The sequence below is a fragment of the Hyperolius riggenbachi genome, chromosome 10 (genome assembly GCF_040937935.1).
Source record: "Hyperolius riggenbachi isolate aHypRig1 chromosome 10, aHypRig1.pri, whole genome shotgun sequence".
Taxonomy (NCBI): Eukaryota; Metazoa; Chordata; class Amphibia; order Anura; family Hyperoliidae; genus Hyperolius; species Hyperolius riggenbachi.
Window position 1 is genome coordinate 109,362,451 of NC_090655.1, and position 23,038 is coordinate 109,385,488.

The 23,038-nt window shown below is 40.1% G+C and overlaps 1 protein-coding gene across 1 annotated transcript in view; it reads left to right on the forward strand.

Annotated features, from left to right (window-relative positions):
- The first annotated feature begins 443 nt into the window (after window positions 1–443).
- COL17A1 (collagen type XVII alpha 1 chain) overlaps window positions 444–23,038 on the forward strand; it is an 85,527-nt gene continuing 62,932 nt past the window's right edge. The window contains exons 1-6 of the mRNA XM_068256716.1: window positions 444–616; window positions 18,977–19,042; window positions 19,794–19,844; window positions 20,003–20,197; window positions 22,573–22,731; window positions 22,867–22,914. Of these exons, the coding sequence (XP_068112817.1) occupies window positions 18,988–19,042; window positions 19,794–19,844; window positions 20,003–20,197; window positions 22,573–22,731; window positions 22,867–22,914 (508 nt within the window). The 5' untranslated portion in view covers window positions 444–616; window positions 18,977–18,987. The remainder of the gene's footprint in view (window positions 617–18,976; window positions 19,043–19,793; window positions 19,845–20,002; window positions 20,198–22,572; window positions 22,732–22,866; window positions 22,915–23,038) is intronic.

The following is a 23,038-nucleotide window of genomic DNA, read 5'->3' on the forward strand; positions in this document are numbered from 1 at the left end:
TCAATATTTAGGACTCTAAATGTAAAAAGCAATAAGTTATAACTAAGCACCAATGTGTTTTGTAAGTTTTAAATGTACTTATTTTTGTCAATAAAGAAAACTTCAGTAAACATAGAAACTCTTTTAATTTGTGTTGAGGACCAGAAAAGTGTCAGAAATGTCAGCACAGTTTTAAAGTACTTTTGTGAAAGATGACAAAGAAGTGAAGCTTTTCCTAGTGTATAATGTTTCTTTTCTATAGCCGTGTACTGTACATTCGGTCTGTGTTCTCAGACAGGTGCAGCTTCGTACTGAGTTTACATCCTCCAGGCAGAGATTTTTTTTCTCTCCTCTTACGGAGTATAGGGCTGAGTCTTAGGGTGGGGCGAAGAAAAACTCAAAACCATGCCACACCTTTGTCAGGACTTGCCTGGAAGTGACGGGAGACTGGGATACTCAGGTTGAAGAAGAGAAAAAGTGTACATTCTTGAAGCATCAGTCAGACCCAACACACCTCGGAGGACGGGTAAACAAGTGTAGGAGGGCAAACAATTATAAAAAGGAAAAGTTTTGGTGAGGCACTCACAATTTGGCCTCACTTGTTTCCAGAGGTTCTTCTTTTGCCAAAATATATCAGGTATGTAGAACAAAATACTGATTATTTATATGCATATTTTACTTCTTTATACTGACTATTTGACTGCAAGGATATAGATGCAAAACAGTCTACAATATAAGTAATAGCACATAATCTATAGATAATGGGATATTACGTAATTGGGATGCCCATTCAGAACAAGTGATGGGATTGCTGTAAAGTCAAGTGATTACGTTTGATTTTACTGCCTGTAATAGGAGGATTTGCCAAAGAACTTGACAACTGAATATTCTGCTGCTAAGTTTATCTTTTAAAATCATGCTTTACCTGGTGCTGCTGCTATCTGCTACAGGTGTTGCTATCGGTCTGTGAGTCAGTGATTGTGATTTTGGACTTTTGAACTTGACTTTCATTTGCAGTGCTTCCTGTAGACTAATGGGATAAATATATTAGTTATTAAAGTGACTGACTAGGTGATATGTAGAATTATGAGATGTGTGTGTGTGTATCCAGTGTCTCTATTGTAATGTGCAGCTATACATTTCTTTTTACTCTCACTGATTCCTGATAACAGGTTATAAAATTTCTGCGTGTGGCTGAAAGATCTTCTGACAGCAGATAAGGAGCAAGGAGAAAAGTTTAACAAGCCTTATTTAACCATGTTTAAAACTCAACAGTCATAAGGAGCAAACTTTACAACCAAAATAAGAATTTGAGATGTAACGACTCTTAGTTACATAAAAGAACATTTGAAAGCATTCCTAAGCATTCCCTCTTTGTAAAATTGTTCATTTTCATTGCACAAAGCAGTAAAAGCTTTCTTATCTCTTGTCATAGGCAAAGTCAAGTATATCCTTGTGCCTGTGTCGTCACTCTGCCCCTCTCCTTTTCTACTGAATAGACACATCACCCTGGCAACTCAATTCAGCAGAGGGAGGTGGGCTGAGGGAAGACACAGGCACAGGGGGATTCTTACTTTTGCCAATGACCAGAGATAAGCAAACTTTTACTGCTCTGTGCAGTGAAAATAAATTATTTCACACACAGGCAATACTTGGAATGCTTTCAAATCTTCTTTTATGTAACTAAGAGTAGTTAATGAAATTTGAGCTTTGGGAGTATAATCCCACTTTAAAGTTATAGATCTAGATTTATCTCATCATCTTATATTTCAAAAGAGGGTCATTGCTACTGATTATAGTAACACAATGTTATAGTATTGCATGAAGCGCTGTCAACATGGTGTGTATTGATTTGGCGTGTTACATAACTAAGAGAACTTGGGAGTATGGTTCCTTTTGCTGTTTGCTCTTATGAATTCATTTACCAGGACTGGTGGAAAGAGGAATGGGGCAAAAGTGGAGCAGTTAATTAGAGCAGCCAATGAAAGTAACAATACCTGGAATAAATCAAGGTTTCTGACTGTTTTGCAGTCGGCAACTGCTCCAGTTTTTATCTTGTTTATTTTTACCTTTCTTGAAAAATTGTCTTTTTGATGTTGTTGCAGAATCATAGCCTTTTACCATTCTAAGAATGCATTTCCACTTGTGCGGTGCGAATCGCCGCGGTAAAAATTCGCATGCGGATGCGAATTTTGCATGTGGGTCTATGCGAATTTTCATGTGAATTCGCATGAAAATTCGCATACCCAAACCTCATGCGAATTTCCTATTAAATACATTGTATGCGATTCGCATAGCGGTATGCGATATGCGAATTCTGATGGCTTTGCCATGCGAATTTTTTCTGCACTGAAAAACGCAAAGGAATCCTGACAAGTGGAAACAGTCCCATTCACTTGTATTGCTATGCGAATTTGCATGCGAAAAACGCATGCGAATTCGCGATAGTGGAAATGGGCCCTAAGTCTGTCTAGTCCTGATTCAATTCACTTCTCATAGATGTTTTCAGCACCTTATCAATAAAAATACATTGTCAGCTGCCAACAAGCAAGACAGTGCTCAAAACAGCTTGTCCCTACTGAAGTTTGATTTTAAACTTTTTCATTGCTTTTTAGCACTTTTTCACTTGCTAGACATTGAGAGAAAACCCAGGAAAGTTATCTAAATCAGGTCCAGAAATTGCCTTCTAGCCCAATACGTGAATCAGCAGCTAATTCAGTCTGACATTTGGCAGCAGTAGATAATTCTGAGCTATTCTGCTCTTATCCATCTGATTCGTGTCATGCTAATGCCTAATAGGCTAGACAAATATTTATATACCAGAGCATAAAAAGGGCTGCCTGTGATGGTTGATTTGATCCCAGTTCCATCTCTATACTGGTGAAAAGGTGATCAGACTCTAGCATTAGTCACGGCCAGACATAAGAAAAATTGATAACATTCCAGGTTTAAAGAAAAGAGTCACATTGCACAGCTTGCTGAAGACATTAATCATAGCCGCTTGCTTCTTCACAGATCAAGTTTGTTCATGCAGGAATGACAGGTGTCACCTAGGTACAAGAAAATATTGCTGATGATGAACTTGCAGGCTATATACAGATATCAGGAGCTGCGCAGTTAGCACTGAATCACTTTAGATGTGGTAATATGGAGTGTTATACAGCAGTCTCCCACAGATGCATTGCATGTTGACAAGGTTGTGCTAGAAGGGAAAGTTAGGTGAATGTGTTTACTAGGAGAGCTATGGGAGACGTGCGAGAGATTTGTGCAGTTAGATCACTCTTACAAAAACTACGCTGAGTCCACACCGAGGAACAGTCAGGGCACTGTTTCACCTTAGAGACGGACTTTGTGTGTGGATGAGGCGAAATGACAAATATACAGCAGATATGTGTATCATAGGACTGAGCAAGTGTGGATTCGGCATAATAACTGGGTTGTGGATGTTACAAAGTATCCATGGCAACTGAAACCTACAACATTATGCTAAGGCAGAGATAATGTGTAGATGGCAGTAACATATAGCAACCAATAATATATGATAGTCCCCCAGTTTAGATTAGAACAGCAAATGATGTACGACAATTGCTGCTGCTGATTGCTCTACTGTGTGGTCATGCATGATACAAACAAATTGATCGATTTTCCATTTTTTTCTCTATAAAACCATTGATTGTATAAGAAGTCAAATATTTATTTGATAGAGAAAAAAATGATTGATTAGTTTGTTTGATATTTTCGAGAAACTCAATCAGAAACGTTTGGTATATTGAATTCTGTTATCTGATTATTCGATCAAGCTGAGAAATTAATCATATTTCTCTGGTTCAAAAACAAAACAAAAAAAAAAGTAATTGTGTACGGCCACCTTTGGATTGATGGAACTTTAAAGGGGAACTGAAGAGAGAGGTATATGGAAGCTGTCATGTTTATTTCCTTTTAAGCAATACCAGTTGCCTGGCAGCCCTGCTGATCCTCTTCCTCTAATACTATTAGCCTTAGCCCCTGAACAAGCATTCAGCAGATCAGGTGTTTCAGTGGTTCAGACTTTAAAGTCAGATCTGACAAGACTAGCTGCATGCTTGTTTCTGGTTTTATTCAGATACTATTGCAGAGAAATAGACCAGCAGGGCTGCCAGGCAACTGGTATTGATTAAAAGGAAATAAACATGATAGCCTCCATATAGCTCTCTCTTCAGTTCCCCTTTAAGTGCCAAGTGTACATTCTCCTGCATGCCTCACAAACTCCATCACCTGTCATACGCCCTTCCTTCGCTCCACTGCTATCCATAATTGGGAGACATATGCAGGGCCAGGCCGAGGCAGAGGCGAGAGAGGCTCCAGCCTCAGGGCGCAATGTAGGAGGGGGCGCACAACTCACTCAGCTATCATTCCCCTATTGTGTTTGAAGCAGAGAGAAATAGGAAAAGAGGATACATGGCAGTGACTGCAAACCATATAACAGATTAAGGTGTTGGGGGCCGTTGGCCACCTCTTAGTCTAGTAGCAATCAGTGTGTGACGGCTCGGGTGGGAGGGATGGTGGGGCACACTTTGCTGCCTTAGCCTTGGGTGCTGGAGGACCTTGTCCCGGCTCTGGACATAGGTACTCAGTGGCTGGATAGCGTACTGGTTAAGGGCTCTGACTCTGACAAGAGTAGGCAACCTGGGTTCAAATCTTTGCTCTTCCGGTTCAGTAAGCCTGCACCTATTCAGTAAGAAGACTTTGGGCTTGCCTCCCTAACACTGCTACTGCCTACTGAGTGCACTCTAGTGGCTGCAGCCCAATGGCTTTGAGTCCGCCAGGAGAAAAATGTAATAGAAATGTTATTTGTCTTGTCTTGTCAGTAAATGCTAATGATAGAATAGTAACAGAAAAACAAAGTAACAATGTGGTTCCTTGATTATGGTTATGGCAAAGGCAAATGCCTACTTTGCCTCTAAGCATTGCTTTTCCTCTTTAATCAGTTACAGAAGTATTCATATCAAAACAAGAGGCAATGCCTTATGGCCTGAAGCAAAATCCATTATAGATTCATATTCTGTAATTAGCATAGATTACTCTTGTCTCATCATGCCAACTGACATGTTCTAGCAATTAATTATTCCCATGTTCTAATTGTGTTTATAGTAAGACATTATGAAACTCTGAGCAAGATCATCTAATAGTAATGTTATAGTGTATGAAAAAGTGGCCAGGGAATAGTTTGGTGGGTTTGTACCTTTAGATAACCCCAGCCTGGACAATTGTTGGGGTTGTCAGTCAGCTAATTTGTGGAGTCAGGTCAACCTTTGGATTCTGCAAAACCTCAAAGCCTCAAACCCTAATTAGAGTAGAAGTCTTACAACACAAATCCTTAATTACATTAATGGTAGGTTCTGAGCAAATCATATTATTGGGTAAAATTTTACGTAGTACATATTCCAGAGTCATAGCATTTGCTTGAGCATGGTTATTGGGTGTATGAATGTGCTAATTTTGCAGAACAGTGGACGTTGTAAACTAAACAAATGTTTATTTCATCTTTTCAATGTCAAACATGAGTCAGAACCAGTACACCATCAAAATGGTTTACAGTCTTGTCCTAATGATATACCAGGCATCTATGAACTGTGGGTAACTTCAGTGGTTTCAGATGTGGATTTCTTTATGTTTATGACATGTATTGTCTTTGTATGGGGTTCAGTTATGAAACCCAGAAAAATATTAATGTACAAACGGTGTGGCTGTGAAGGCTGCCGCCTAGTGGGGGGTGCCTCCAGCTGTTTGGTTGTTTTTTTCTCCTTCCTTTAAAGCGGACCTGTACTCAGAACTTCCTCTCTGCTCTAAAAGATAAGCAATAGCATAATAACCTTTAAAAAAAATTCTTTGTTACAGCTGTTGCAAATCCTGCAAAAAACCTGCAGTGTGTCTACTTCCTGATATCATGGAAGCAGACATAGGGTTAACATCCTGTGTTTACAAAGTATCTGCTCTGCCGAGGCAGCCAGCTGACACAGCAGAGAGATCAAATTAAAGTTGTGATAAGTAACAGATGAGGGGGAATTAGACAGGGTAAACTCTCTAAATACAAACAGGGTACATTTCTCTCTGTTTTCCTTCTGTTCTGTGCAAGAGTTCAGGTCCACTCTATGTTTAAAAATCCATTATAACAGATATTATTGTGCCCATCCAGTAAACCACCTTGATACTTAACCAGGCTTTTCTCTTCTTATCCTATAAGCTTTCTAAAAGTTTGGCTGTGGTTTGGGAGCTTTCTCATTTGAAAGGAATTACATCAAACTTTACTCTTGTAAGAGTATTGAAATGTAATGTGATGTCACCATCTGACTGACAAGCAGCCAAGACATTGTATCTGCATCTTACAGAATGCGGGCCCTGTGGGACATTGTATATCCTTGTCTTTGCACAGTGCTGAGTCTTCTAGAACTAATATGAAGGCCAGAAAGGAGTTCTAGTAGCAGCCCACAGTGTCTCAGTGACAGTTAGATAAGGAGTCAGCAAATCTCTTATTTAATAATGTTTGGCACAGATTACCATATAACTCCAGACTGGACCAGTGCTGAAATAGAGTTATATCGCTGTTTTGTGCCACTGATGGACTTGTCGGCTAACATAGCTATACACTAGACTAGCAGGTCAACAATGCCTCTCAAAATATGTAGGCTGCAAGGTGTACTGCAGTTTAAAATAATGTTAGGCAGGTTTAAGATACCTGCTGAGTTCCTACAGAACCTATATTGACATTTCAGCACAACAGAAGAGCTCAAAGTTCATATATCTTCTTCACACAGAAAGCAACTCCCCCTGTGAAAAAGGATAACCTCTTTTCTGAGACTATATCAATTCCAGAATAGAAACAGTATTGAGTTACAATACTTTATACAAATAATTAAAATATACATATACAGTGACAACATCACACAAGGACCCTAATTCCATTAACCTTTTGCTATAATCTTCACTACAAAGTGCTTAATCGAAACATGTGAAAAGTTACAAAAAGGTAATATTTAGGTCCTACAGGAGAAAAGCGCTTTACAAATGTTTTGCTGTTGTTGTACTATGATGAGTACTGTTTGCTTGCTGGGGACTTCAAGTTATTTTTTATTATGAATATTTTATGGCTAAGAAGTGAACACATCTCCTGTGAGAAAATGCAGGAGAAAAGTTGGATGACTCAGGGTCAAAATATCTTCGCAGCTTGTAGCATTGCCAGAAGGATGAGTAGTTGCAGGAATGCAAATTAAACTAAGTTATGGCTCATAAGACATAGAAATATCATGTACATACATGACCCTGATAAGGCACACTATGCATTGTACAACAATCTAGGATTTGGCTATAAACGTTTTCTACAGGATGAAGTCAGAAAGGTTAAAACATTTTTGGACACCAGCAAATGAAAATCATAATAAGATAAATTGCAGAGATGAACAGAGGAAATCACTGCACCGGAAGTTATTAATATCACACACAGTCAAGTTGATAAGAAAGGTTTAGCTCAATGCCTGTTAAAACAGAAAATGCCATTTTATTTTTCTGAGGAGGAGAATATTATATAAAGATCTTTATAATACATAAACCATCTATCACAGCATCCAAGCCAGCTGAAAGAAAACTGATATAAATATGGCATATTCCCTTATGGATTACCAGTACACACTCATCCCAAATGAAATGAAATGCACATTTGGCCTCTTGTATACATCATACAGTGTCCTCACTGTAGGACACTATTATTATGAACTCCAGTGCTAAATGTAGAATTGATTCTGCTAGACTGGGTGACCTTTGATATATATTTGGGGTCCAACCTATACTGCTGTCCAGTCATTCTTTAGAGAGTAGTTGACTCTTGCAGTGATAGAGCGTTTGTAGATCTGAGTAGGACAGTGAATAGAGCTGTGATTACATGTAAAAGCCTTTCTCCATAACATCTAATTAGCTGTCTGTTCAATGTATTTCATTTTCGATGAACTGCAGCTATTAATCCACTACAGGTTTCAACCTACAGCAGCACACAGGTCTACTTTCAATTTATGGATTTATGGAATTGTTTGGGAGTAAACTGGTCTGCAGTTAAGCAAGGAACACAGTTATGAGAGCAATAGAAAGTGCAGGCGCACCCTAACTTCCTTCTGTTTACAGAAGTGGGTGGGCTAGCTACAAACATGGAAGCTTAGCATGCCCAAGGGTGCATGTTCACGGCTAAGGAAGAGGCGGAGAGAGCAAAAACAAGGCCTCGATGCTAGTATGTCAAAATGGTCAGGCAGATTCTTTCCATCCAGCTGACTGGCTTTTTGGATATTAATATAGTTCCATGTAGACAGCCAGACATCCAGATAGATATCTGATGACTGTGGTTTTAGAGTGGTCTTTGACAAGCAGACATAGAGATGTGAAAATTAAGATTATTATCATAGCTAAGAACCTGAAATGATGATGTTTTAACCTTCAATAAAACGACATCTACATCTCATATTTAGATCCAACTGTAGCAATAACTCCTTTGGCCCGGAAGACTTGTGTTCTACAAGCGTACGTATCTATACCTGCCTATAGACAGCAGAGGGCAGTCAGATGTGCAGGCGCTATTTGACCATCTTAAAGGATTACCATCTCTTCCGCTAGTAAAATAAAAAAACTATTGGCTTAGTTTAACCATTGCTATTTTATGTAGGGTATTGTAACCTTGCACAGAGGGTAACATTTGGGACTGGATGGCAGTAGGCTACCAATGTCTGCTATGGACCCACACATATAAGATTGTTATATCACATCTGTGGCACATCATATGCACATTTCACCGTTCTAAAGCCACTGTTCTTTCAGGGGTATATTAAAGCGGAATATAACCCTGCATTTCAAAACATTATTTACAGTATATTATATGCAACCAGCATTTTTTTTTTTACTAGACCAGCATTGGAAGGGTTACACAGGGCTTTAAAGTTCCTGGAGATTTCTGCAGACGCATCCGAAGCTGAAATAGATACATTTTGTTTACATAAATGTATCTAAGTGTTGAATGTGACTCATCTCTCTCACTGAGAAGGAGTTGGAGGACAGCCAAAGAGTGTGTAACATTTCTCAATAGATACATATAACTAAATAGAATGTAACAATCTGAACTTCTGCATATCTCTCCAGAAACTTTAAACTTCTGTGTTTAACCCTTCCAATGCTGGTCTAGTAAAAAAAAATGTTTTTTGCATATAATATGGACGTGCTTTACGGCACTTTACGTCGGGAAATGCGGAAGAATAGGACGCGTTGCTGTAGGACGACTGGCATTCGGCCGAAAACGAAACTAAGCCGTGGCGGGGGACTGGAGGACACTGGTGGAGCTGCGTGGGCACAGGATGGCTGTAGAAGGGTTGGGAAAGCCCCAGGTAAGTGAAACTTTTTTTTATCCACGGTTAAAGTTCCCTTTAACCACTTAAGAACCACAGGCTTTACCCCCCTAAAGACCATGTCATTTTTTGGTACTTTTCTGTTAGCCGAGCACATCCACTAGGTGGCGTTTATTACTTTTCCCCCTCCATGGATAGTAGGGAAAGATGTAATTCTGGTGGAGTTTTATCGCCACCTAGTGGATGCGCCCGGCTAACGGAAAAGTACCCCTATTTTCTAAAATAGGCCACTGCAGCTTTAAGGCCAAGCTGAAGGGCCGAATAACACAGCACACAAGTGATTACCCCCCCCCCCCCCCTTTTCTCCCCACCAACAGAGCTTTCAGAGTTGTATATTTATTTTGTTCTAAATAGTAGCAGGAGATCTGAGCGCAATCTCCTGCATACTGAAGCCCCAGGACTTTACGCCCATCGGCGTGACGCGGTCGGCTAGTAGTTAAAAGGAGGCCGATGTGAGAGACATATGGAGGCTGCCATATTTATTTCCTTGTTTACAATACCAGTTGTCTGGTTGTTGTCTGGTTGTCCTGTTGAACTTTCTGGTCAGTAGTGTCTGAATCACATACATGAAAAAAAGCATGCAGCTAATCTTGTCAGATTTTTGTTCAAAAGATCTGATCTGCATGCTTGTTTAGGGTTTATGGCTAAAGGTATTAGAGACAGATGATCAGCAGAGGCATTGTGCATTGTTTAAAAGGAAATAAATATGTCAGCCTCCATAACCCTCTCACCTTGGGTTCCATTTCAGATTGAGGATGGTCTGAAAGGACCATAACGTGTAGTATGCTATTTGTTGTCAATACAGTTTGTTACTGCAAACAGCCTTTAGTGTGCAGGCTCGTTTTTTTGTAATAGGTGTTTTTGCACTACGCTGCTTAAGTTGGGCAAGCACCAGCTGACCCTGTCTTGTATAGCAGATGTAATTTGCACTTTATAGGACCCCACATTTCTGCCACACCTCACTCTGTTTTATACATGTATTGGATTTTGGAAGATAACCCTCTACAGATGCCTTCATTCAGCTTTGGGACGGATCTAGGTTCCACATCTATGGGTCTGGCTCAGTACTTAAAAGATCTTTAAAAAGTAGGATGCAATATTTGTGCCAGACCTTGTCCTTCCTTTTGGCTGGTAAATAGTGGCATAACTACCATTCAAGGGGGTCCCCAAACAAAACTTTAAAGAGGAACTGTAACCAAGGATTGAACTTCTTCCCAGTCTGTAGCTGATACCCCCTTTACCTTTTCACAAATGGATCATCAGGGGCGCTGTATGGCTGATATCGTGGCGAAACCCCTCCCACAGTGTGATGTCAGGACAATGGTCCTGACATCACACTGTGGGAGCCTTGTTGCATTGTGGGAAATAACAGCTGTTTACAGCTATCTCCAACTGCCAAAAAAGCAAGCAGCATCTCCTTCCACTGACATCACCTGCCAGCAGTAAAAATGTCACCATGTGATAAATGACAGAATGTAAATCAGGAAGAGGAAAGTTTTTACAATGGGCAAACACTGGCTAAATCATTTATACATAATTATTGTAAAAATGAAGCACTTTTTTTTCCAATACGTTTTTTTCACTGTCGTTCCTCCTTATTGCCCCCCCCCCCCCCATGTTTACACCACTTCCCTAGCCTTCCATTGGTGCCTTTCATGGCCTTGGGGCTCATCTCACAAGGGTCATAAAACAAGTGTGACCATCATGATCTTCACACCCATAGCCACAAAAGCACCTGATCTGAAGTATGGTCCCCTGTATTGGAGGGTGGGAAGGTTATTAGTTGCGGCCCCCGCAGCTCGGGGTCCCTCTGCAATCACAGGGGCTTCTCCCCTCCAGTTACACCCCGGCTGGTAAACAAATTACAAATCTCAATGTTTAGTGTGCTTTTAGTAGGAGGGCTTTTCAATCTCTTTTAGTCCCCTATATTTTCCTAGTGGTTTTGGGTCACCCCGAGCTGCTTGCTTACTCTGTAGTGTCTTTATGTAAAATGCAGCTTTGTTACATTCTATTCACCCATCACTGAAGCAACTTCCGACTGGGCATTCCTACCAGAGCTAAATTTGACTTCTATTGTACCAGCTCTTATTCTTCTTCCTCCCTCCTAGCTATGCTTTATAAGGGTTTAAATTACTTTTCTCAGGGTAAGTCTGGGTGTTGCTCGATTACAATAAATACAGGTGTTTGCATGTATGTTGCCTGCAGGAACACTATTGTGCAGATTAAAATGATCACGCCATGTCTTCTGAGATCACCGAGGCTTTCATTGCTGAGCTAAAATCTTCATTCTTCAGCAATGCAGCCTGTAGAGTCTATACACCCCGGAGAGGGAGGCCGCAGCATTTCCAAGAAGCTAAACTGTTTCAACTTGCTAAGGCATCTAAAAATGTAGATTCCTCTTACAGGTAACTAAAGATAGACTAGCGTTACACAACAGTACATTACAGTTCTGAATGAGAACACATAATTACTATTATGTTTTATTATGTATTATAGCACTGAGATATTCCATAGTGCATTTTAATGTCACCACCAAGTCATAGTCTAATATACCCATCACAGTCTATGACAGAGGTGAGCAAATTTCCTGACTTGTTGGCCACAAAGGGATACTAAGTTTTACAGAGGACCGGACCAGTGTAGGTAAACTATGTGCCCCCCTCCTTTCCATGCTGGAAGCCAAATTTACCCCTAGTCATAGTTTGGCCCCCAGTTCAGGTAGCCAGAGAGCTTCCCCCTAGTATAGATAGTCTGGTATACCCTCAGTATTAGCAGTCCTCTCCTCAATATAGGTAGCAGATGTACCTTCAGTATTAGGCAGCCCCCTCCACAGCTTAAGTGTCCAGGTGTTCCCCCAGTATTAGGCAGCCCCCTCCACAGCTTAGATAGCTAGGTGTTCTCCCAGTATTAGGAGGCCCCTTGCCAATTTAGGTAGCCAAGTGTGCCCAGTATTAGGCAGTCCCCTCCACAGCTTAAGTGTCCAGGTGTTTCCCCAGTATTAGGCAGCCCCCTCCACAGCTTAAGTGTCCAGGTGTTTGCCCAGTATTAGGCAGCCGTCTCCACAGCTTAAGTGTCCAGGTGTTTCCCCAGTATTAGGCAGCCCCCTCCACAGCTTAAGTGTCCAGGTGTTTCCCCAGTATTAGGCAGCCCCCTCCACAGCTTAAGTGTCCAGGTGTTCCCTCAGTATTAGGCAGCCCCCTCCACAGCTTACGTGTCCAGGTGTTTCCCCAGTATTAGGCAGCCGTCTCCACAGCTCAGATAGCTAGGTGTTCTCCCAGTATTAGGAGGCCCCTTGCCAATTTAGTCAGCCAAGTGTGCCCAGTATTAGGCAGCCCCCTCCCCAGTTTAGGTAACCAGTTGTGCCCCCAGTATTAGGCAGCCCCTTCCCCAGTATAGGTAGCTGGTGTACCCCTATATTAGGCAGCACCCTCCACAGTAAAGGTTGCATATGCGCCCCAAGTATTAGCAGCCCTCTCCTCCGATACAGGTCTGGATTCAGTGCCTACCTCCTCTCTCACCTCTTCCCTCCCTCATTCTCTATGCAGAGTTGCAAGAAAAGTGTAAATGACAGGTTACTCACCCACTCACACCTTCCAGCACTGATCTCCTTTCAGCCACGTGTCTAGCTGCCAATGGTGGCTACAGTGTGCCGCTTTTCTTGTGGCACATACTAGCAGTGGGTCACATGATGCCTCTGTAGCCATGGAGATTCGATGCTGGACAGGCGAAGGGAGATTGGTGCTGGAAGCTGTGAGCGGGTGTGTAACCTGTCATTTACACACCACTGGCAACTCTGCATAAAGCAGGAGGGAGACACTGAATCCAGCCCTGCGTTGGCGGGCCAAATGGGCTGGGTATGGCCCGTGGGCCATAGTTTGCCCATGTCTGGTCCAGGATCAATTTTGGAGGGAATACAGTTAACATATTAGTATGATTTTAGAAAGTAGGTGAAATACCTAGAGAAAACCCACACAGACACCGGAATAACATATTAACTCCAAGCAGATAGGGCTTATGGGAATTAAACCTAGGCAAGGATTGTTTTCAATATTACATCATGCTGCCCACAGTGGTATCTAATCTTTTACACAGCTCTACCTTATGTCTTCCTCCTCCACCCAAGCCTTTGGCAGGGTCTCTCCCCCCCAGCGCTGCTTAATATGGTGGCGGTTTATGAATACAATAAAAAATAAATAAAAGATGAATCTAATAATAAAACTGATAGCAGCCAAGAAGATATAAGTTCCTGATGCATACAACTATACTATTATTGGCTCCCAGCTGACTTAGGATAGATTTGCTTTACTTCTTTCCCAAGTCCTTTAGTCGGAATAGACATTCCTTCCCTGGCTCTCCTGCCAAAGCCTTAAACTTCTGAAGATCGACTTACACAGGCAACAATAAGCTGAACAGGAATTTGTTATGCCACTTATTATACATGGCTGATCAAGCCTTATATCATTGTACCCCTCTCTGTATAAAACGTATAACATGGGGAAGATCTTTCCCGAGAGAAGCCTGGAGGCTGCTATTGCTGATCTCCTTCTGATAATACTAGCTGACCGTTTTGATTTTGGCCCTCTGCCTATAATACTTACTGGCTCACTCATATGGAACAAGTATGCAGATCGGTACAGTATTGTATCGAGAGCAGCAGCATTACACCCTGGAAACCATATTTAGAAGGACATTAATAATGAAATTTCCAAGCCTCCTTTTGGAAGATTCGGGTTTCTGGTTTTGTTTCAGGATGGTTTTACACTTGATATTGTGTTTGCGGTACGATGCCCATCTCCTGGCAAAACTCACAGCAGTACACAAAACCAAAAACATAATACTCTGCTGCAGGGTGTACCATCAGGGTCACATGCATACTGACCACCCCCCCCCCCGCACGCCACTCACTGCCCCTTGCCCAGTGACGCACTACTCTCTGCTGTACATCACTGGGATCCCCAGGTTTCCCACTTGTATTCCCATCGTTCCACGCATGCGCCACCCATTGACTTACATTACTGGAAGTTGGCTGGTAATACGCTGTTGACTTTGCGGCAGCTCAGTGGCAGATCGGGCACTTCCAGTGTGATGCTATGCCCCATTGCCTTGCATTAACATTGCATTACCCACGGTAAAACAGGGTAATGCAATGCAGGCTTAAAATGCAAGTGTAAAAGGGGCCTCAAGGAAACTTGAAGTGAAATGAACATGTATACTGTATGTATTGAAACTGCCATTGCTATCACCTTTTTAAAAATGCAGCCGCCTAGCTGATCATTTGGCTTCATCTGTGCGCTACACACCTGTAACAAGCAGGCAAGAATCAATCAAAGTATTGCTATTGCTGGCTGTTTATGATCACTGTAGATAACACATTCAAACTCTTAAGCTCTCTTTTGCTCACACATACTTATATATACTAGCACACTTACAAGCTACCACTTACTCACACCCACACAAGTGCACACAGATACACTGATACTAACCCATACTCACACTAACACACACATACCCATTAAAGCTGCAGGCATTTCCTCTCTGTCCTTCCTCATCAGTTGAAATTCTGGTAGGTTGATTGCTTTCTTCCAAAATAGACCCTTATATGTGACAGGGACTTTAGATTGTGGACAGCGTGTAACGTGACTTATTCCTATTCATGTGTAAAACACTGTATCATCTGTAAGTACTGGAGAATAATAGTAATAAAAATTATAGACGTCTAAAATAAGATGGATATGGGAGACCATACTTTATCACCTTTTAGAGCCAGTTGCCTGACAGCCAAGCTGTTTTGGTGGGTCTTTGTCGCCTCAATACAAGTTACAACCTTGTCCTGCAACAAGCATGCAACCAGTGGAGGCATGTAAATGTTAGGGATGGTCAATGAGATGCAAATATTTTTGAGTTGATACGGGATTATGTTAAATATGTATGCAAATGTATGAAGCTTAAAAATGAACCAATCAAATTTTACCTCAGCAGGATTTGATTGGTTCATGTTCAAGCTGCAAACATTTGCATAATGCTGCATTAACACAAAATTATTTGCATCTCATTAAACATCCCTAGCAACCATAATAGTAATATTAATAATGATAATTAGTGAGTAATCTGTATGCCTACTCTGGGTGAGTAATGCAGAGAGAATCAAAGACAGAGGATCACTGCAGGAGACAGGCAAGATGATTTATTTTCAAAGGGAAGCCAGCAATGGCAGACTCCATGTTCCTCTCACTTCAGGATCACATTGGCATATGCATAGTGCTGGACAATGAAGATTAACCATAACAATAGTTATGGCCGATTGGCTGCAAGTTGCATGTCTTTCCTGCGGTGCAGGCCAATGAGATGATTGATACTCCCTAATTACAATATTGGCTGAGAGTAGTGAAAATTGGGCCACATAGCAACATTCAGGGGGAATCTGATTGGAAATTGCTCATACTGCTGCTCAACCAATCACTAGATGCACTACAAAGCTAGGCAGCTACTGATCTATTTGGGGCCTAATCATCAAAGATACGCTGCTATTCCTGATTGTGGTTTGGAAATCAATCAGGAATGTATTAATTAGCGCTGTCAGTGCTGTGGATAGGGCCAGATTTCTAGAAGAGTCACAAAGGCCAGGGCCTTGGGCAGCTGCAGCACAAGGGGACAGCCGGACCTGGAAGAGAGATAGCTGGATATTGAAGAAGAGTTGCTGCATATAAAGGAAGAGGCGGCAAATTGAAAAGAAAGGCTGCAAATGGAAAGTAACACAAGGAAAAAAAGATGCTGCTGTTCAATAGAGCGAGAGAGGCTGCTGTACATGGATTTTACACATGGAAAAGTGGATGTACATCATGTAACATCATGTAATGGAGGGGATTGATGAACATGGAAGGGTGACAAGAATGTTGGCTTAGGGGCGCTAAAATTATAAATCCAGCCTTGGCTGTGGAAGTTAAGTGATTTCAAGTAAATTTAGTCAAAGTGATGAAATCTGCCTGAAATATTGACTTTTATATATGTCTAGATTACAGACAGTGGATAAATAAAGGGCTTTCTCCTTGTGTGGTCACTATTTGGGATAACAGGAAGTGGAATTGTGCACCGATTTTGTTCCAACATCCTTTACGTGAGATAACTACATCAAGCTGAAACAGAACAAGCTCGTGTAAAAATTAGAAATATGTGCTTGAGTAATGTGCTGTAATCTTCTAGTTTACTGTCTAAATGCTGTCAGATTTATGGCTGTGACAGATGTTTTTATCTGTCATATCAAAGGCAGCATCCATGTTGGTTGAATGAAATAATCTTTTACAGAAAGAAGGGTAAAAAAAACAAACTAAGATGGGAAAATTGGCTCTCATCCTCAGCTGTCTTCACATTAACAAAACTGCGGGGCCTGCCTCTAAATGTTTCATATTATCTGCTGTTGTGCCAAACTGTCCTGCTCATATAAGAGAAGCAACAATGTAAGTAAAACAATCACTGCTCGTTTCACTTCCATGAAGCAGCCACACTCATCCTAAGGTACAGGGATTTTTTTGCTCCTCAAAAAGAGCCAAAAACATAGCCCAAAACTGTTCTTTATTTTTGAAGTTAATCTCCTTGTTCCTCTTTTTGGCCTGATGTACAGATTTGTACAAATACAGCGTATTTATCTGCCTACTAAGAAAAGGTTTTTATAAAAAGTAGAAAGAGTGATGAACAAAATACTAGTAATGTAAAAAAAAAATCCATCTTTTGCTGATAAGCTCTTCTTGATAAAGCTGGGGGTGTGATGAAAGTCTGATTTTAGGTGTAATGAAGGCCTGAAGGCAGTATAAGGGCCCTGTTCACACAGGCTTCTAAAAGCAGTGGTTTCGTCATTTAAAAGTGATGAAGCACTGTCCATTCAAATGAATGTAAACGCTTTTTAAACATCAATTATAGCTTTTCACATTATTCATGTAAATGCCGCGCTAGGTAGAGATGGCCCCACTAGGCAAGATTTTTTTTATCATAATCCATGCTTACATTGAGGCACTGTACTTTGCACTGACAGCATGTCAGTGCCATTTCTCTGCTGGCTCAACACAACTGCTGCATTTTAAGTTACGTTTTCAAACTTGAGCCAGGCTTGGTTTAACATTTATCTTATTTTATGAAAGGTATTTGAAGGCTAAAATATTACTACTGTAAGATGACTTTCTTCCACAGTAAGGAATATTGTAGTTGGAAGGCCTCAAGTCATCCTCCACCCAGGAACAACTGATAACTACTCCTAAATCACCCACCTATTTCATTGGTCTTTTAGATATTATCTTCAAAACTGGCTAACTATCTTCTCTTGCATTTCATAAAAAACATAGATTTGGATAAAACATGGGGTCTGAATTTCTAATGTTCTCCACAGGACTGGTCAGGATCAGGGCTTGCTCTTGGCCAGAAATGTGTATGTTCCTTCTGATAAGTTAATTAGTATCCCCCAATATGTGTGTTAGACCATAATAGGGACATTAAACTATGACTATGTTAGGGGTTATATTTTGAATTCTTCATTTTGTCCAAGAGCCTCCTATTCCATGTGCAGCCTTTTTAGACCCCTAGAATGAGGCGTAAGTGGTCTTTACTGAAATCTAGGACACCTATGTTTACCTGGGTACTTCTGAGCAGTATAAGTGACTAAGCATAAGAATGCATTCTTCTGTGAACTAAAACCCCGGCTTTTAACTTAGCTGTAGGGATAACAGTTGTGCCTGGATGAGTGAATCTGTGAATGCATTTGTTTGAACATTTGCATGCGAGAGTGCGAAGGGTTAATAGATTTTTACTGAAATCTAGGTCTTGAGAGCCTGGAAGAACCTAAGTTGTGTAGTAGACCTCACCTACATTAATTGCAGATTTTCTGCTATTAAGTGAACAACATTTTCAACAATAAGTTAAGGATACCATACACCAAGACTTAAATATCAGGCATACATTATTAATTAAATAATAAGATGATGAAAAAAATAATGAAGATAGATAAATGCAGCAACCCTTAGCAAAAATATACTGTTGTGAATACGTTACAATAATTCCTTATTTCCATATATTGGCCTTTTCAATAAACCTATTCCAACAAACTGTGCATTTTTGAAAATCTGCATCAATGTGTAGAGATGGCATTTCACCCATTTCACCAGATTCAGTCACTTTCATCTAACCTGCCAGTGTTTTTGACTCCTGCAAGTCAATCATTAGGCTTCCAAACAATATTAGACAGTATATTGACCAAACTGTTATGAAGAGTGGTGGTAATTTTAGTTGATCAAGCAGAATATTGGCAGCAGGAGATCAACAGCTGCATAGCTTTGTATGGCATTGATCAGTACACAGCTAAATTTATAGGCTATGAGCAGATTCCTGATGAAACCTGCTAAAGATTAAGTAGTATAAGTTCATAAAACAATTGCCACTGCCCTGGAGATTTCAGTGCATTTACCAGACAAGGCCAAATAAGGAAAGGACCAAAGAACAAATAAGATGTAACTGTAGGTTTTATATACTGCACGTTATAAGTAAAAGTGTAATATAATTAAAACACACCTTTACTCAGTGCTTTAATTATTTTGTAGGTGACGATGGAATGGATAATATAACCAAGAAAAGTTATCGGGACGGGGGAGACACCACAGGAAGAAGTAAGATATACTTGTTGTCTTGTTTATACTTATTTTGTTATAATCATTGTTTGTTGTGAAAGTCCACTATTCTACAGAGAGTGGAAAATGGTCCTAACCCATTCATGGTTTTTATTGCTTTTCTGTGTTCTTTTTGGAGTGAATTATTCTCACTTCCTGAGCTAACAAGAAATGTAATCTCTTCAAATACAACAAAAGAAAGAAAAAGAATACTTGGCAAAATGTTCCACTAGCATTGTGGGTAAAGTAATCCACAGTAGAATGTTACCCACGTTATTAGGGTTGTCACTAAAACAACCACTCATACAACTTCAGAGATGTTCTCTGGTTTATTGCTTTAGGTGCGCTCTGAAGGACTTCCCGCTACATTCTCCAACCTTCAAGTTTGTGGGTATGATTGGCAGTGCCTAAAAATACCTATAGGGGTTGATTAGTATAGAAATAGTCTTATAGATAGATAGACACCCCTAGATGTAAGTGGTACAGGATACCTTACCTCCTCATAAAACACACAATATTATTATATATTTATATCCTTTATTCACTCACAACATTTATTGCCTAATACAGCTGGCTTCATCGGGTGATATTTTAATAATTAGACGTGTAGCACTTAGAGTTATGTGCCTAATCATTAAGATATCGCCTCTTGCATAATTAGATTGAGGCAGTTGCCATACAGCAGATTAGCTCATCCCAAAATGTAACAAGAATCTATACTAGCTAACTGTTTTGATCTATTATTTTTCAGCTTATACAGAAACAGTAACAACCTCATCAAGACTAGTATCGCTGCCACCAAGTAAGTCATCATATTAGTGTTTTAAGTTCATTGTTATATTATTTATATACAGTTTACTAACTATTGCTTTACAAATTTTGAATAGCACATTGTATGTTTAAAAATATAGAAGAAATAGATTGGCTTCTTAAATCTTTTTCATTGTTTTATCAAAACAGAGGGATCGAACACAAGCGGTTCCAAAATCTCCTACCAGGTTGGTGGGGGTGGTATGGAAAAGAAGACCCTGGTACAAAGCAGCACAACTTACAGCACAGCGGGTATCTCAGGAGTCTCAGGAGTCTCAGGAATCTCAGGAGTCTCAGGAATCTCAGGATTCTCAGGAGTCTCAGGAATCTCAGGAATAGGCTCAGGTATATACAGAGTGTTTTATGTCTTTGTTGTGTCATAAATTGTCAGCTTCCTGAGAAAAGCAAGGACCTGTAATTCCTAGTTGTGGCCAGCAGATGGTGTATGTTTTCACTGAAATTAATCCTGAATAACTGTCATGCATACAGAACCTGCACAGACTATAGTGGTTCTTTACACAACAACCTTAACTCTGGCTTTAAAGGGATTGTGTAGTATAGATCTTTTATTTTTCAAAATAAATAGAAAACTTAAAATTAATTTTCAACATATTACATATTACATATTTGTTTCCTTTTAAAATATACTGGTTGCCTGACAGCCCTTCTGACCTCTGGCTTCAGTAGTATCTGAATCACACTCCCAAAACAAGACAGAAACATCTGATCTGTATATGCTTGTTCCGAGTCTATGGCTAAAAGTATTTGAAGCAGAGGATCAGCAGAACAGCTAGGCAACTGGTATTGCTTAAAATAAAATAAATATAAGTCTCCATTATCCTTTTCACTTCAGGTACACTTTCAGTTGTCTTCCTTTATTGGTGTAAGCGACTGGTAAACTAACTTACAGAAGGCAAAGCTTTTTATTTAGTGACTGAAAACGAATCCACAGTTTTTACTAAGAAACTATCTTATCCTCACTACTTACCAGTAAACAAGAATGGTTTGGAGATACTGGCATATGTGCAGGTTCAGGATGGTGGTTTTTTTATTTAGTCATTTATTTTCTGGTTGGACTTGAAGGATGAATGTCTTTTTTTCTACCAAACTATAACCTATGTAAATATACAAAACTTGCTATTAAAATAAGCAAGTGGAAATGCAAAAAAAAATAAAAAATAGAAACTTTCATCTGAATATATTTAACAATTGATTTTTTTTTTACTCAAAATACTACTTTTACTGCTAATCCTAATATATAAAGAACATATACAGAATATGTATATATATATATATATATATATATATATATATATATATATATATATATATATATATATATATATATATATATATATATATATATATATATATATATATATATATATATATATATATATATTTAAGTGGTTAATATAAACACTAGGCATTTAAAGGTTGTGGAAGGAAAATTATTTTCCATTCATTTGTCTCATAGTTCTAAGAAAACTATATAATGTATATTAGAGATCTGTATACTACTCTATATAAGATATAATCCTCTCTATAATTATTGACTGATTTAAAAAAAAAAAGCTATTTGTAGCTGTGAAAATGCAACTATCCACTGTGCAGCAGATATAATATATACAGTATACTGTATAGCCTGAAAAAATGTTTTCTATTTTTATTATATATTAACCTCTTGCCGACCACGTCACGCCGATGGGCGTGGCCGCGGCGGCAGCCCCAGGACCGCCTAACGCCGATTGGCGTAAAGTCCTGGGGCTCTGTTTTGCAGGAGATCGCGCGCAGGATGTGCGCGCATCTCCTGCTTGGGGGGGCGGTGTTCCGCCCCGCCTTTAGTCTCCGAGCGGCTATTGCCACTCATGTACAGCGCTGCGATCGCTCTCTTGTCCCCTGGGGGACAAGAGAGCGATCAGCTCTCAAGCTCTCATAGGCAGAAGCCTATGACAGCCGATCGCCATAATTGGCTGGCTGTGGAGAGGGAGGGAGGGAAGAGATTTAAAGAAACATTTTTTTTATATAAAAACAGTAACAATAATATTTATTAAAAAATAGATAAACATGGGGGAGCGATCAGACCCCACCAACAGAGAGCTCTGTTGGTGGGGAGAAAAGGGGGGGGGGAGGATCACTTGTGTGCTGTGTTGTGCGGCCCTGCAGCTTAGCCTTAAAGCGGCAGTGGCCTATTTTGCTAAAAATGGCCTGGTCACTAGGGGGGTTTAGCACTGCGGTCCTCAAGAGGTTAAAATGCACCCGAGTGCACCTCGAAGAACAGATCGAAAACTGTTCATTCCACATAGAAATGCTGTAAAAATCATCTGCACTGAGCTGTTTTTGTTTATTTAGATACATTTGAGTGTAACATGAGAGTACTGTAATCAGTAGGCATGACTCACAGCACCTTTGTCTTAGCTGTACAGGAAAGACAGATGTTTTAACCCTTCCTTTGCTTCCTGAAAGTTAATCCAGTACATTTTCAGGGCTTTTTTGGGGGGGGGGGGGGGGGGGGGAATTCCTGTGCATCATAACAAATCTTTTTTTCCCTGATAGTTTTTATACTGTTCCTAATCTTTTATAGCAGAGATGAAGTTCTGAGCTCAGATCCACTTTAAGCACTTTTACTGTAAAATATATAGATTTGTTACAATGCCCATTTATTTGTCAGTACTAATAATACTGTTATTAATACCATACAATTTTGTATTACAATTCAGCTTCAGCTTCAGCTGCAGCAGGTGGCAGCTCAAGAATTAACCTCGGCACCTCTGGAACAAGATACGCCCAGTCCCCCACTTCTACCCTCTCAGTATCACCCAACTCCACCTTCGATAGGAAGGTTCACATCTCCAGTTCTCGTCAAGCGGGTTATGAAGGTAAGGACCACCCACCATAATCATGACATAACTAGCTTCCACTATACTTTACTATACTTACTGCAGATTGTTTGTTAGTTCTCTTTACATTTACTAGTTTCAAATATCTCATTGTGGATTTATTTCTAATTGCAGGAAGTTCCAGTGGGAACTCTTCACCAGAATATACAAGAAAAGAAATGTGTATGTATAACTATTGTATAACCATATGATCACAATCTTGTCTTAGATCTGTTAGATATGCAGTGTGATCTTGTGGTCTCCTGCATCACCACCCAGATGAGATGGGGAAGGCAAGGATTCTTCA